At 54.0% G+C, this 15,698-nt stretch overlaps 1 protein-coding gene across 6 annotated transcripts; it reads left to right on the top strand.

The window, feature by feature from the left end:
- The first annotated feature begins 1,380 nt into the window (after positions 1–1,380).
- On the top strand, positions 1,381–15,695 carry FSD1 (fibronectin type III and SPRY domain containing 1). Of its 6 annotated transcripts, none has more exons than XM_081092540.1 (13): positions 1,381–1,971; positions 2,922–3,017; positions 3,187–3,318; positions 4,013–4,114; positions 5,802–5,824; positions 6,020–6,141; positions 6,718–6,927; positions 11,834–11,932; positions 12,766–12,925; positions 13,271–13,350; positions 14,867–15,118; positions 15,221–15,309; positions 15,404–15,695. In XM_081092540.1, the coding sequence occupies exons 1-13, from the start codon at positions 1,957–1,959 to the stop codon at positions 15,512–15,514; spliced, it is 1,491 nt and encodes a 496-aa protein (XP_080948666.1). In that variant the 5' UTR covers positions 1,381–1,956; the 3' UTR covers positions 15,515–15,695. The 6 variants fall into 6 exon arrangements, with proteins under 6 accessions (XP_080948666.1, XP_080948667.1, XP_080948670.1 ...); XM_081092541.1 differs by having other exon boundaries at positions 1,809–1,971; positions 14,867–15,027; XM_081092544.1 differs by having other exon boundaries at positions 1,809–1,971; positions 3,116–3,318; positions 5,802–5,888.
- The last annotated feature ends 3 nt before the right edge of the window (positions 15,696–15,698 follow it).

Genomic DNA, 15,698 nt, shown 5'->3' with positions numbered 1-15,698 from the left:
AGTAAGAGGTTAGAACCTTGCTGTCTGTATGATCTTTTGCAAGCTCACTTCTTGCTGAGCTACAGTGGCCTCATCTGAGAAATGAGTATAACTCTCTCAGCACTTGTGAAATTTCAAGATGGACTTTATGACATGCCCAGCTCTCAGCCACACAAACGTCGCTTTGTATGTGCCAGGCCCTTTCTGGACACCGTGGACACAGACACAGAGATGACTGAGACGGACAAAAATCCCACCCTCGGGCAGCTGATGGCCCAGGGCAGAGAGAGAGACAGGAAGTCGTGAAATAAGAACAATAATGGAGGAAAGGAAGAGGGAGTGGCAATAGGGGATGAGGATGAGGTGAGAATCTACTTACTGAGGGTGGTCAAGGAAGGCCTCTCAGGGGAGGTGACATATGAGCCGGGGTCTGAATGGTCAAAAGAGAGAAGAAGAGGGCTGATTAGAAAAAGAGTTTGCTTTTGGCACCTGTTAGATCCCCCAGAAGGGGTGAGTTTACATTAAGCTCCTGGCATTTGAGACACAATTGCAGCTGAGGATAGAGAGATGAAATCCAGGGAAGTGTTTCAGGCAGAGAGAACAGCATGTGCAAAGTCCCAGAGGAGAGATCAAGCTTGGTGTGCTGGGAAAAAACAAAAAGAAAGACAAGCCAGTGGGTGGCCAAGGGGGAGGGAGGGGAGGCCGCAGGGGTGAGGTGGTGATGACAGGCCAGTGAGGCCAGGTCACGCAAGGCTGGTATGTGGGTCTTGGTTTAATTTTATCCTAAGGGCCCCCTCTGAGGATCCTTGCTAGACCCCTTCAACTCTCCTAAGGTACTGAGTATCAGAGAGAGACAGGCCTTATTTGGCAGAGCAGAGAGACTAAGGTTTAGAGGAGCTTTGAGTGGAAGGGGTGGGCAGCTGGAGTGGTGGACAACAGAAGGGGGTGCAGAGGGGAGAGAGGCCCAAAGAGGACCAGGGCTGTGCCCATGGACCCCCCCCCCCCCCCATCAGGCCTTCCTCTCCTGGATGGCACCTGCCACCACCTCTATCCCTCCCATGTGACAGACTTCCTGCCACAATCTCTGCCCCGGACACAGAGGCAGGTGTGACAGCTGGGCCAGGCAGCAGATGTCTGGGGAACAATGCTGCAGGGGGCTCCATTCCCAGCCACCTTTTGCCTCCGTTTCTCGAAGTTTTTTTATTTTATTTTATTTGAAAGGCATCTGCATATGTGAGTGGGAATGTGTCCCACTGAGTGGAGATCTTTCTGTAAGGCTATATATAAACACACCTGGCCTGGGGGTGGGGGGAGGGGGGCGGGGATTGGAAGGGCAGGTGATGCCGCAGCGGGGCGTGGGGACAGGGCGCAGTGGAGGTGGAAGAGCTGAATCCAGATCTCGGAGGGAAAGAAGGCATGGAAGCCAGAACGTCCGCTGGGCAAAGGCCTTGGCTTTTCAGTAAATGCAAGGCTGTGAGCCGTCAGGGGCCAGATCTCGGGGGCCAGTTCTCGGTGGAACTCCAGCGTGAGCAGCAGTGTGGGTGATGCGGTGGGGAGACTGAGGCCCCAGGGGGACTCGGATGGGCTCTAGGTCACAGGGCAGGGCTTGGGGTCGAACCCAGACGTCCTGTCTCCCAGCTCCAGGCTCCCTTCCGCTCAGCCATCACCGCCAATTACCAACGTCACCGAGTGCGTCCCAGGTTCGGGGGGTGCGGGGTTGGAGGTGGGTGGGTGGGTGAGCCATTAGGGGTGTCCCTGCTCGCGGAGACCCCAGCGCGGGACTACATTTCCCAGCCTGCCGCGGTGGGTGGGGGTCGCGCCTGCGCGCTGTGGCCAGTGATGGAGCGCTGAAGGGGGGCGCGGCGGCGCGGCGAGGGCTCGGCGGGCCATTGGCTCCCGGCAGCGGCCGAGGCAGCTTGGGGACCAGAAGAGCCAGCGGGGCCCGCGGGCCGGGCCGGGACGAGCTGGGCTGCAGCCATGGAGGACCAGAGGGTAAGACCAGGGCGGGGCGTGGAGGCACCCGCCTCGGGTACCCAAAGAGAGGGGACCAGGGGATGCCGCAGCGCCCTCCCTCCCGCCCCCGCCCCCAGCTGCTCTGCAGTGCAGACTCCACCCCCGCCGCAGTCTGGCCAGTCTAACCCCTCCATTGGGAATGTAGCCCCCCACATTTGCCCAGACCCCGTATAATCCTAGCCCCCACCCCCACCCCCACCCCCACCTCCGCCCAGTATCCCAGGCGCAACCTTGACCCCATCCCCCACGCCTTCCATCCGGACTGCGGACCAGGTGTCCCGGCCCCGCCCCACCATCTCAGCACAGGTGACTCCACCGACCCTGCGCCCCCAGAAAACAGACCCGTCCGAGCCTGGGTCAGAGCTACAGGCCCCAGCAAGACCCTCCCACGCCGCCTTCCCTCCCAGCATTCCCTCCCGGCATCCCCTCCTCCAGACCATCCCCCTTCCCCACTTACCTGGCTCTCCGGCACCCGCTCTCCTCAGCTTCCTCCGTTCTCCTTGCCAAGCCCTTTTCCGAGGGCCTCCCCTTCCCCAGGTCAGCCCATCTGCTGCAGGCATCAGTTTCCTTTGGGGTTTTCTTTTCCCAAGCGGGCCCCTCACCTTATCATGCCCCGCCCTCAGGACGGAGGTTTGCAGGCTTTGTGCTTTGGCCCAGAGTTTGTTCCTTACTGAGAGGCTCACTCTGTGCCTCAGTCTCCTCGCCTGTGAAATGGGTATCTTCATGGTGCCCACCTGCTGGGTGAGGGAAGGTAAGACCAGAGCTTCCCCCGGGGCCTGCCTCCTGCTGAGTGCCCAAGCGCATTGGCACAGTGGCCCCACACCTCCCTGGATCTCCGGAGGTTGGAGCGATGAGCTCCAAGTGAGGGAGCTGGGCCAGGCTGAGGGGCTTACTGGCCTTGTGTGTGTGCGCGCTTCCCGTGGGGGCAGGAGGCTCTGCGGAAGATCATCACCACGCTGGCTGTGAAGAATGAAGAGATTCAGAGTTTTATCTACTCCCTCAAGCAGATGCTGCTGAACATGGAGGTGAGGGCAGGTGATGGACGGGAGGGCGGGGGCAGCCCTGTGAGCGAGCCTGTTGCTGCTGATAACCGTGGAACTCTGGGTCCGGCTGCCATGTCCAGGCCTCAGTTTCCCCATCTGAGCATGGGCTTTGGCCAGTCCTGGCTGTTGAGACCTGCAACGTCTCTCCAAGGCGAACTCGGCCAAGGTGCAGGAGGACCTGGAGGCGGAGTTCCAGTCCCTTTTCTCCCTCCTGGAGGAGCTGAAGGAGGGGATGCTCATGAAGATAAAACAGGACCGTGCCAGCCGAACCTACGAGCTGCAGGTGTGTGTCTCGGGGGACTCTCCAAGACCCCAGATGCCATCTCCACTGCACCCCTCAGCTCTCAGCTGGCCTCATGTCTGTTTCCAAACCTGCCCCTTTTCCTTGTCCCTTCTTGGAGATGCTCCCGTGTTCCCAGTGTCCAGAGCCAGACACCCTGATGATGCTGGCCTCGCCGCCTCTTTTCCCGGGCCCCTCCTTGGCCATGACCTTTCAACCCCCCACCCACCTGTTCTCCCTCTTAATCCCCTGTCCATTCCGCCCGCTTGTCGCCATTGCCACAGCCACACCCCCACAGCTGGCTGTTCCTCCCTCCTGTTCTCACCCAGTGACTCGTTTCTCAGCCCTTCCCACTGGTCCCCCAGATCTGATGGCCAAATACCCCCCATGGCTCCTGTGGGATTGGTGGGGCTATATTGAAACCTCCTGGGCAACTTCCTAACACCCCAGATTCCCATCCCCGGGGACGTTGAGCCCTGGGCTCAGGTGTGGCCTGGGCACGTGAGTGTTTGAGGAAGGATCCCCAGGTGATGCTGATGTTCTTTGAGGAGCAACACCCAACCTTTCTCCAGCTTCCGCTCCCACTTGGAGCTGGAAAAGGGTGTGGTGCCCTGAATCCCAAAGGCATGGGGAGGCCTGGGAGGGTTTGATGCACTGGGGTGAGAGGTTTCCTCCCTCAGTGCCCTGCCACCCGCAGAACCAGCTGGCTGCCTGCACGCGGGCCCTGGAGAGCTCTGAGGAGCTTCTGGAGACGGCCAACCAGACCCTGCAGGCCACAGACAGCGAAGACTTTCCTCAGGTGGGGCCTCAGAAGCCATGCTGGTAGGGCTGCCAGACAAAATGCAGGACACCCTGTTAAATTTGCATTTCATGTCCACCACAAGTAACTTTTTAGTAAAGTATGGCCCATGCAATATTTAGGATAAGTATGTTCCATGTGATCTTTGGGACATACTTATCCAAAAAAAAAAAATTGTTGGCCCTCGCCAGGTGGCGTGGTTGAAGCATCATTCCAATGACCCACGTTTGCAGATCCCTGCTCAGAGCACGTGCAAGAATTAACCAGTGAATGTGTGGATTGGTCGAACAACAAATCTCTCTCTCTCTCTTTGAAAATCAAGAAATAAAAGTTTTAAAAATAAGTAAATAATAATTATTTGTTGTTAACCTGAAGTTCATACTTAACAAAGAATAATTTTTTTAGTATAAGTATGTCCCATGCAAATGTTTATATAAGTATTTCTCAAATGTTGCATGGGATATATTTATATTAAAATAATAATTATGTATTTGAAATTTAAATTTAACAATGAGTAATTTTTTAGTATACTATATCCCATGCAATATTTAGTACGGCAGGTCCTTGAATAACATTGTTTTATTCAAAGTTGTTTTGTTATAACACTGATATGGGGGGAAAAATTCTGGTTGAGGCCACTCCCTGTGTCGAGGGTGCACGTTCTCTCCATATCCGCGTGGGTTTTCTCCAGGGACTCCAGTCCCGTCCACATCCCAAAGCTGGGCACGTGGGGTGAATTGGTGTGTCTACCCTGTTGCAGTCTGAATCCAGTGCAGGGTGGGTGTAAGTGCGCCTGTGATGGGAAGGTGTCTTGTCCAGGGTGGGTTCCTACCTGGTGCCCTGAGTTGCTGGGAGAGGCTCCGGCCACCTGCAACCCTGAACTGGAATCGGGAGGTTGGAAATCATTCTCTTTCTTGTTTCTTTAATCCTTCTTAAATGGGTGTACAGCTCACAGTTATTTCCATGTTTAATATTAGAAGTGTCTGGGGCCTTTATTTAGAAGTTTGGTGATGTTCTTGTGACCAGAAATAGGCTATAGGAACCTACCTCTTGTTTATATCAGTTAGCCTATCATAAGGTTGATTTTATTACTCATCATTTCGCTTAAAGTTGCAGTTTCTAAGAACCTATTGACACCCTAGCCGGTTTTGCTCAGTGGATAGAGCATCGGCCTGCGGACGGAAGGGTCCCAGGTTCGATTCTGGTCAAGGGCACGTGCCTGGGTTGCAGGCTCAGTCCAATGTGCAGGAGGCAGCCAATCAATGATTCCCTCTCATCACTGATGTTTGTACTTCTCTCTTCCTCTCCCTTCCTCTCTGAAAGCAATATATATATATATTTAAGAACCTATGGACGACATTAAGTGAGGACTTACTGTATATGTATGTTATAAATATCGAATAGGACATACCTATAACTAAAAAAAGCATTGTTGATCTAAAATGCAAATTAACTGGCTGTCCTGTGTTTTTTATTTGCTAACTCTGCCAATTGTATGTTCTGGGCAGTGGGCAGGAGGTGGGGGAGGGGTGGTGTCTTTGCCCTCTGTCCTTTCAGGGCGCAGCCAAGGGTTTCTGCCCCAGTGCTGGGGACTTCAGCATGGCTGCCGCGCTTGTCTTCCTGTCTGTACAGTGGTTTTCTAATGCAGTCGCGACAACTCTGAATTTTATTCTGTCCCTCTTTCTAGGCTGCCAAGCAACTCAAAGATGGGTAAGATACTGGATCTGGCCCCACCCCAGTGCCCTGCCCCTGGTATGACGGTGGGGACACCCAGGTGAGGGTCCCTTGGCCCAGAGCACTGGACCAAAACCAGGGGGAGGAGTCACCCCCATACCTCAGAGGACCAGGCCGGAGGGGCCCCCCGAGATGCCTGCCAGCAGGCTGCCTCCACTTCCTTCCCTGCAGTGTGACCATGGCCCCTGCCTTCCGGCTGTCACTGAAAGCCAAGGTCAGCGACAACATGAGTCACCTCATGGTGGACTTTGCCCAGGAGAGGAGGATGCTACAGGCACTCAAGTTCCTGCCGGGTGAGAGGGGACCGCCCCAGGGTTTCAGAGACGTGGCTGGGGCGTCTGGGAGGCCCTGAGAGAAGGCTTGGAGTGAGGCTGACAGCCAGGTGTGGGGACCCCAAAAATGCCCTTGGGTGGAGCCATAAAGAAGCCCCCCTGGTGCCACCGGGAGGCCACACACCTGGTGGAATCCTGAGGAAGCCCCGCCCCTGGTGGCAGCGCCCCAATGGCCCCGCCCAGCAGTGGTGGCAGCGCCCCAAAGGCCCCGCCCAGCAGTGGTGGCAGCGCCCCAATGGCCCCGCCCAGCAGTGGTGGGGGTCCATGGAGGCCACGCCCCTAGTTGGTAGAGAATTCTGGAAATGTTCTACCTGTAAGTGGTGGAATCCTGAAAAGGCCCAGCCATTTGTTGGTTGAACCCTGAAAAAGCTCTGCCCCCCCCCCAACACTTTGATGGAACCTGATGAGGCTGCACCCCCAGGCCCCAGAACTCAGAGAGGCCCCCATGCGTGGGGTCCGGAGGAGGCCTCGTCCCCAAGGAGGCCTGTCCTGTGTGCGGGCTCAGCAAGGCCTGCCCCCTCCCCCTCTCCCGGCCAGTCCCCAGTGCCCCTGTGATCGACCTGGCCGAGACCCTGGTGGCAGACAACTGTGTGACGCTGGTGTGGCGCATGCCGGAGGAGGACAGCAAGATCGACCACTACGTGCTGGAGTACCGGCGGACGAACTTCGAGGGCCCGCCCCGCCTCAAGGAGGACCAGCCCTGGATGGTTGTGGAGGGCATCCGGCAGACGGAGCACACCCTGACCGGTAAGGGCGGCTCGGCCCAGCCGCCAGCCCCCCTGTGCCGCCCAGTCCCGCCTGGCTCCCGTCTCCCTGTCAGCCAGCTGGGGATGGGTGGTGGTCCCCCATACTCACCGGGGAGAGCAGCCTGGATGGACTGACCAGGAGCAGCAGGAAGTAGTAATAACAAGGCTGCTGATGACAGCACCTGCACCACTGACCGAGGGCTCACTGTGTGCTAAACGCTTTACCCACACGTAACAGGCCGGCTTATCACCATGTTACAGATGAGGGACACAGGGGAAGAAGGCACCCTCCATCCACATCTTTCTCTACTCTCCTTTATTCATTCATTCATTCATTCTAGTTTATTGAGTGAGTACATTGTACTAGGTGCTGTCCTTACAGCAGTGAGAAAGCAGACAAAAATCCCTCCCCTCATGGAGCTGGTGTTCTGGGCCACCCTCTCAGGATTGGGGGATTTCCTTGGCAGGTACAAGAAAGCAGAAAGACTCTGCCAGTGTGGCTCAGTGGTTGAGAGTCCTCCCATGAACCAGGAGGTTGTGGTTCGATTCCGGTCAGAGCACGTGCCTGGGTTGCCGGCTCGATCCGTGCAGGGGGCAGTGTTGATGTTTCTCTCAGGAAGTAATAATAACAGTTATTACTCTGAAATCAATAAAAACATATTTAAAAAAAAAAAAAGAAAGCTTGGGGGAGTCCACCCAGCTGGTAGGGGAGGGTCTGATGGGGGAGAGAGTTGGGTGTCAGAGCCATCCTGGGCCAGGGAAACCCTCGGGCAGGGAGCCTTGCTGGCAGGATAACTAGCACCACAGCTCCTGCGCTGTAATCAGCCTGTTCCTGGTCTGTAATTAGCAAACATAGTTAATAATAAGTATGCTAATTGCGGGAAAGAAAAGCCACCCGTCTACAAGATGGCCTGAGAAGCGATTGGTTTATCCTTTGCGTGGGAATCAAAATAAACACACCCCATTTTTCCTCAATCTTTTTTTTTAATATATTTTATTGATTTTTTACAGAGAGAAAGAGAGAGAGACAGAGAGTCAGAAACATCAATGAGGAGAAATATCGATCAGCTGCCTCCTGCACATCTCCCACTGGGGATATGCCCGCAACCCAGGTACATGCCCCTGACCGGAATCGAACCCGGGACCCTTCAGTCTGCAGGCCGACGCTCTAGCCACTGAGCCAAACCGGCTTCGGCCTCAATCTTTTTTATTGTGGTAAAATACATATAACATAGCATTTATCATCTTAACCTCTTTTTTTACTTTTTTTATTTTAGAGGTCATTTTTTGTTGTTGTTAATCCTCACCCGAGGATCTTTTCCAATTGATTTTTAGAGAGAGTGGAAGGGAGGGGAAGAGACAGAGAGAAACATAGATGTGAGAGAGATGCATCGATTGGTTGCCTCCCACATGCACCCCAACCAGGGCCAGGGATTGAGCCTGCAACCGAGGTACATGCCCTTGACCAGAATCAAACCTGGGACCCTTCAGTCCATAGGCTAACACTCTATCCACTGAGCCAAACAGGCTAGGGCTACAGGACATTTGTTAAAGCTGGGGAAGGGCCTAGGGATAACAGGAGAGGGACTAGGTTGGGAAATGAGCCTAGGTCGGGCTCCTTTGGCTGATTAAGAAGTCAGAGATATATTTAAAGGAGAATAAATACACTTGCACAGGATAAAAGAAGAAAAATTTTGCCAACAAAATTGCATCTTACATGGAGGGAGTAATTGTAGCTAAATAATAAATTTAGGTGAAAACTTAAAAAAAAAAGTCAGAGAAAAGGGAGTCTTGGGAACAGGTTCAGGGGGGTTAGTCCTGGATGAGGTGTCACTGCTCATTGCTGCCCTGGCTGCAAGCTTTGTGGGGTCCTTCGAGTTTAGGATTGGGGAAAGAAGGGCCGAGGAGGCTTGGGCGTGCTCCTGGGAGGGAGAGCATGCCCAATCTTAACCATTTTATTTTACTTTATTTATTTATTTTTTAAAATATATTTTATTGATTTTTTACAGAGAGGAAGGGAGAGGGATAGAGAGTTAGAAACATCAATGAGAGAGGAACATTGATCAGCTGCCTCCTGCACAACTCCCCACTGGGAATGTGCCCGCAACCAAGGTACATGTCCTTGACCGGAATTGAACCTGGGACCCTTGAGTCCGCAGGCTGACGCTCTATCCACTGAGCCAAAATGGTCAGGGCCAATCTTAATCATTTAAAAAAAAAGCCGAAACCGGTTTGGCTCAGTGGATAGAGCGTCGGCCTGCGGACTGAAGGGTCCCAGGTTCGATTCCGGTCAAGGGCATGTACCTGGGTTGCGGGCACATCCCCAGTGGGAGATGTGCAGGAGGCAGCTGATTGATGTTTCTCTCTCATTGATGTTTCTAACTCTCTATCTCTCTCCCTTCCTCTCTGTAAAAAATCAATAAAATATATATATAAAAAAATATATTTTTATTGATTTCAGAGAGGAAGGGAGAGGGAGAGATAGAAACATCAATGATATACTGGGGATCGAGCCTGCAACCCGGGCATGTGCCCTGACTGGGAATCGATCCCAGGACCTCTTGGTCCATGGGATGACGCCCAATCCACTGAGCTACCACAGCCGGGCTTAACCATAGGCTGTATAGTTCAGTGGCATTAACATTCACATTGTTGTGCAGCCGTCACCACCATCCATCTCTGTAACTTTTCATCTTGCAAAACTGAAAGAAACTCTGTCTCCATTAAACACTAACTCTCATTTCTCCTCCTCCTACTTGACTTCCTGTTCCTCTGAATTTTAGTACTAGAAGTACCGCCTATGCGTGGAGCCATACCGTGTTTATCCTCTTGTGACTGGCTGATTTCGTTGAGCATGTCTTCCAGGTTCATCCATGTTGTAGCACGTGTCAGAATTTCCTTCCTTTTTTAGGCTGAACAATAGTCCATTGTCTGGGTATGTCCCGCTTCCTCCAGCAGTGGCAGCTTACATGGCTGTAGTTCAGTATCAGAACCAGGAAGCTGACAAGGCTACATTCTACAGTGTTGATTCACATTCCACCAGTTTCACACACCCTCTGTGTGTGTGTGTGTGTGATCCCTTATGCAATCTTATCCCACAGGCAAATTCCTGTCACTACCACCACAGTCCAGGTAGAGATCTGCTCTGTCACGGGCTTTCTGATGCATCCTTTTTATAGCCACACTCTCTCGCCTTTTACAAAATTCCTAGTGAGTTAGTTCCTCCGGGCAGGAAGTCGAATCTATTAAAAGGTGTGTGGTATTGAGGAAGAGGTGAATGTGCTCACCTACGGAAATAACCTATGTTTACTTGCAATCAACCCACTATCTCGTTGATTGCTTGGAAAGACAGAAGGGTTTTGGTTGTTTATGATTTCCATTCCTCAGCTCATCTCATCCTCATGTGAACCCTGCTCAGTGTGGGGAATATGATCGCTGTTTTGCAGAATAGGAAACTGAGGCACACAGTGAGTGACTCTACCAGCGGTTCTCAACCTGTGGGTCGCGACCCCATTGGGGGTCGAACGACCCTTTCACAGGGGTCGCCTAAGACCATCCTGCATATCAGATATTTACATTACGATTCATAACAGTAGCAACATTACAGTTATGAAGTAGCAACGAAAATAATTTTATGGTTGGGTCACAACATGAGGAATTGTATTTAAAGGGCCAGAAGGTTAAGAACCAGAAGGTTAAGAACCACTGCCTACTAGTGGTCGGCAAACTGCAGCTCACAATCCACATGCGGCTCTTTGGCCCCTTGAGTGTGGCTCTTCCACAAAATACCACGTGCAGGCGCGCACGTACAGTGCGATTGAAACTTCGTGGCCCATGCGCAGAAGTCGGTATTTTGTGGAAGAGCCACACTCAAGGGGCCAAAGAGCCGCATGTGGCTCGCGAGCCGCAGTTTGCCGACCCCTAGACCATGTCCCATATTTGAATCTGAGCCTTCTGGGTGGCAATTTTAGCTCTCGAGCAGTAGATGGCGCTGCTGAGCAAACCCCTGAATTCAGAGAAGGGAATCCAAAGACGGCTGAGGCAGTTTGGGTGGGAACCCGGGAGGGGTGGCGAGGGGGGAAGGAGCCTGCAAAGACCAAGGGGAGCAACCAGAAGGGGCAGCCAGGAGAGGGCAGTGCTCTGGCTGCCGAGGAAGGACAGTGTTCTTAGGAGGGAAAGAGTGGCCACTAAGGGGGTCCTGCAAGGTGGGGACTGACAAGGCGGGGGTGGGGGGGGCAGGTTGAGGGGGCAGCGAAGGGGGTGTTCCTAAGCTCTCCAAAGAGGTTTAACTTGAGGGGGAAGACAGCTCGAAAGCTTCTTTTTATTTTTTAAGATCGGAAGCAACCTTAAGAAAAGGACAGAAGGGAGGGCAAGATATAGCCTAGGAGAAGGGAAAATCTTTACTACGTCACCAGGTACGCCCAGATCCAGGGGTTGCACTTTCTGGCTCTGGGACTTGCATTCCCCAGGAGACTAGCCAAGAGCCCTGACAATTTTCCCTGGAGGCACCTCCTCCGAGCTGGCCAGCCCAGAGAAAAAAGCCGCTCTGCCCTGCTCCCTGTAATACCAGCCGGAGTCCTAGGGAAGGCTCTGGCCCGTCTGGGTGGGGTGCAGGGCCAGGGAATTCATAGCTGCACAGGTGTATGCGGGTAAGGTTTCTCAGGTAAGATGTCGTTTGCAAGGGGCTCCTTAGAATGAGGCGTTTACTGCGGCGGGTTTACTGTGGGACCCAGGGGCCTCTAACCTCCTGCTCCGAGTCACAGGGGCCTCTAACCTCCTGCTCCGAGTCACAGGGGCCTCTAACCTCCTGCTCCGAGTCACAGGGGCCTCTAACCTCCTGCTCCGAGTCACAGGGGCCTCTAACCTCCTGCTCCGAGTCTGTGCTGATTCCCTCTGTTGTCTCCTAGGCCTCAAGTTTGACATGAAATACATGAATTTCCGCGTGAAGGCCTGCAATAAGGCAGTTGCAGGCGAGTTCTCCGAGCCGGTGACTCTGGAGACACCAGGTGACTGGCCCCCACACCTACCCTGGCTCTGATCACAACCCTTCCCTCCCGGGGCCCCAGGGACGGGCGTGAAATGAGAATCTTCAGGATGTTGTGGCCCTTTTCGCCCTTTCTGGCTGCCAGAAAGCTCAGAGATTAGTCCACAGTAGAATTCCGCAGCCTGAGTGTCTGGTATAAAACCTGCTTCTGTCCTTTACTTTTGATCTTGATCCCTTTATACCTGGATGGTTTACGCGCACGCGTGCACGCACACACACACACACACACACACACTCTCTCTTCCTCTCTCCCCCTTCCCCAAGTGAGTAAGTGCTCTATAGAACTGGGGAGGGTGTGTCAGCAGTGCAGACAGACTGCTTAGCCTTCAGAGCTAAGACTGCCACCCAGAAGGCTTGGATTCAAATATGGAACATGGCCTAGAAGCCTGTCTGCGCTGCTGACACACACTTCTTAGTGCATGGCCTTTCCCAGTCGGGCTTAACTGTCATATTGCTGCCCACCCCCTTTCCTGGGATTAATCCCCAGCGGAAGCTCAGGGCAGCACAAGTGGTTTGAAAATGGCTCCAGGCCTGGGAGCCTTTAGACAACAAGCCCTTGGCCTTACTCCTCTGGCTGTATGGTCTGCCCCCTCCCTTCTCCCCGTCTTGTGTCTTTTGGTGTCTTTCTGCCTGTTGTCTCTGTATCTGTCTGTCTCTGAGAGTTTATCGGTGTCTCTCTCTCTGTCTCTGTCCTCTGTCCCCGTCATGGTCTGTCTTGGTCACTGTTTGTCTCTCTGTCTCTGTGTCTCTCTGGGTTTCCCCATCTCTGTGACTCCCACGTCTGCCCGGCCCCAGCGTTCATGTTCCGCCTGGATGCGTCCACATCCCACCAGAACCTCCGGGTGGACGATCTCTCCGTGGAGTGGGACGCCATGGGCGGGAAGGTGCAGGACATCAAAGCTCGAGAGAAAGACGGCAAGGGGCGGACGGCGTCTCCCGTCAACTCCCCGGCCAGGTAGCCTGCCCCCTCCCCTCCCCAAGTCTCTGGGAGAGGAGGTCAAGATGGACATGAACACACGAGCCAGTGAGGTCAAGGCTGGGGTGGAGGGAGGGACGTGGAGCTGGGGAGCCAAAATAGTGAATCGAGGGAGAGGAGCCTTTGAACTGGGTATTGACAGCTGAACAGTCTTCCAGACAAGGAAGGGCACAGGCATGTTCTGACATCAGGGGCCCAGGATATGAGAAGGACCAGATACTGTCAAGGGCTGATGAGAAGTCCGCGTGGCTGGGGTGGACCAGAGAAGCATTCCAATGGGGAGGGGAGGGCTGAACTGAGCCCTCCCCTCCCTGTCACCCACAGAGGTACTCCATCTCCCAAGAGGATACCCTCAGGTCGTGGGGGACGGGATCGCTTCACAGCTGAGTCCTACACGGTGCTAGGTAAGGAGGGGGGAAGCTTGGAGGAGAGTGGGGGACTCTGGCCAGGGCTCTGATGCTGGGGTGCGGGAGAGAACTCCTTTGGCTGGGGAAACTGAGGCAGCCATCAACAACGCTTCTCTGGGAATGGTCCCAATAACGTGCTGTGGTGTTATTGGAATGGGAAGGTTTGGGGAGGAATGATTATTGAGGGGAGCCAGAGCTTAGGGAGCTGAGGAAAGGGGCTCTGGACTGGGGAGTGGCTGGTTGGGAGCTTGAGGGGGGATTTCCTGGGTCCGTCAAATAGTTGGGACTGGGGGAGTAACTGGGATTTGGGAAGTAGCTGGGAAGGAAATGATTGCTTATAAAGCAGCTGGAGGAGCCAGAGAAAGTAGCTGGTGTCAGAGAAGTTGAGAATACCTAGGATTGGAGAATTAGTTAGCACTACAGGAGTGATTAGATCCTCTGAAGGAGAAGCCGGAGTCCGTGAAGGAATTGGAGTTTAGGGAAATCACCACTATCCAGAAAAGAGCTCAAAAAAGAGGCTGAGGTTTGAAGAAGATGGTGTGGTCAGTACTATCAGCGGGTAGAAGGTAGAGGAAGGTAGGGAGTTGCTGCGTTTTGGGGATAAGCGAAGGCCTGAGGAGAAGTTAAAGTTCTATGGAAGATTTGGATTTTCTGGAAAGCATCTGAGATTATCCAGAATTAGGGTTTGGAGAGGAAGCAGGGGAAGGTGTGGGGGTGTCTGTAGAGCGTCTGAGATTTGAGAGGGAGCTATCTAACCCCTGGGAGGAGCATAGACTAGTTGTGGTTGAGAGAGTAGCTGAGGTCAGGGAAGAGTAGACCTGGAGAAGAAATATATCTGGAGTTAGTCCTGTTTCTGGGGAGGGGCTGAGCTCTCAGCTAGAGATGAGCTGGGATCTGGGTAGGGCAGGAGTATTCAGAGCAGCTGAAACTCAGGAATAGCTGGAATGGGGAGTAGCTGAGGTAGGAAGAATCTGGGTCTGGGGTCTGGAAAGGATGTAGACTCAGGATTCAGCTGATATCTGGAGGGGATCTGAACCCCAGGAAAAGCTGAGGCCTGGAAGAACCTGGTCTCCACAAGGAGCAAACTGGGAGTCTGGGAAGCAACAAGAAGGAGTCTGGAGTCCTGGAAAGTATCTGGGCTCCAGTAGGGAATACTTGGAATCAGCCAGGAGCAAAGGTTTGGGGATTATCTAGTTTCTGGGAAGAATTGAGGACTGAGGAGTAACTGAACATGGGGAGTTGGAAGGAGTTTTTAAGGCCCGGAAGTATCTGGAAGGAGTAGCTTGTACTTGTAGAGAATCTGAAAGGACTAGTGGAAGCTTGGAGAGAATCTGGACTTAGTATCTAGAGGAAGTTGATAAATCCTGGGAAATATCTGGGAGGAATAGCTGGGGACCTAGGAGTATCTGGAAGGAATAACTGTGGTCTGGGGAGTACCTAGGTGGCTGCCCCTTTGTGGAAGAACACCTGGGACCCTATTCTATCTGTTCTCACTGCCCAACCTGCCCCACAGGGGACACATTGATCGACGGTGGGGAACATTATTGGGAGGTGCACTACGAGCCAGACAGCAAGGCATTCGGCGTGGGGGTGGCCTACCGCAGCCTGGGCCGCTTCGAGCAGCTAGGCAAGACCGCGGCGTCCTGGTGCCTGCACATCAACAACTGGCTGCAGGTCAGCTTCACCGCCAAGCATGCCAACAAGGCCAAGGTGCTGGATGCCCCCGTGCCTGACTGCCTGGGCGTGCACTGCGACTTCCACCAAGGTGACCCTGGGCCCCAGCTGGCATCTCCAGCCGCCTCTGCCCGTCTGATCTCTCTGCCACAAACCCTCTAACCGGTCCCCCGTCCCTCTGCCCTCCACCCAGGCCTCCTGTCCTTCTACAACGCCCGCACCAAACAGCTGCTGCACACCTTCAAGGCCAAGTTCACTCAGCCACTGCTGCCTGCTTTCACAGTAAGGTCCCCTCCACGGCCTGAGATGGGGGTGCGTGTGGCTCTGGGGGATGACTTTGCTGCCCAGCCTCTTCTTTCCCCTCCCTGTCTCCCAGGTTTGGTGTGGCAGCTTTCAGGTGACGACAGGCCTACAGGTCCCCAGCTCCGTGCGCTGCCTGCAGAAGCGAGGCAGTGCCACCAGCAGCTCCAATACCAGCCTCACCTAGGCCAGTGCACCCGGCTGGGCTGATTTTGGGGGCCACCACCAGGTCTCGGCTGTTTTCAGCCAGGCACCCTCTTCTCACTTGCTGCTTGGAGCCTTAACTCCTAAGAGGGGTCACCAACAGGAAGCAGGCACCAGGGCAGGCCCTCCTCCCCACCTCACTTCCCAATAAAGGTCAAACACTGGCC

Source organism: Myotis nattereri (assembly GCF_964212035.1).
Source record: "Myotis nattereri genome assembly, chromosome: 5".
Taxonomy (NCBI): domain Eukaryota; kingdom Metazoa; phylum Chordata; class Mammalia; order Chiroptera; family Vespertilionidae; genus Myotis; species Myotis nattereri.
Note: the sequence above shows the minus strand (reverse complement) of the source record. Positions and strands in the feature narration are given on the sequence as shown.

What these genes read in the sequence shown, in the direction of transcription:
- FSD1 (XM_081092540.1), top strand. An exon ending in GGTGACTCTGGAGACACCAG is followed by an intron (nt 11,933 to 12,765) that starts GTGACTGGCCCC and finishes GCCCGGCCCCAG; the next exon opens with CGTTCATGTTCCGCCTGGAT. An exon ending in CACTGCTGCCTGCTTTCACA is followed by an intron (nt 15,310 to 15,403) that starts GTAAGGTCCCCT and finishes CCTGTCTCCCAG; the next exon opens with GTTTGGTGTGGCAGCTTTCA.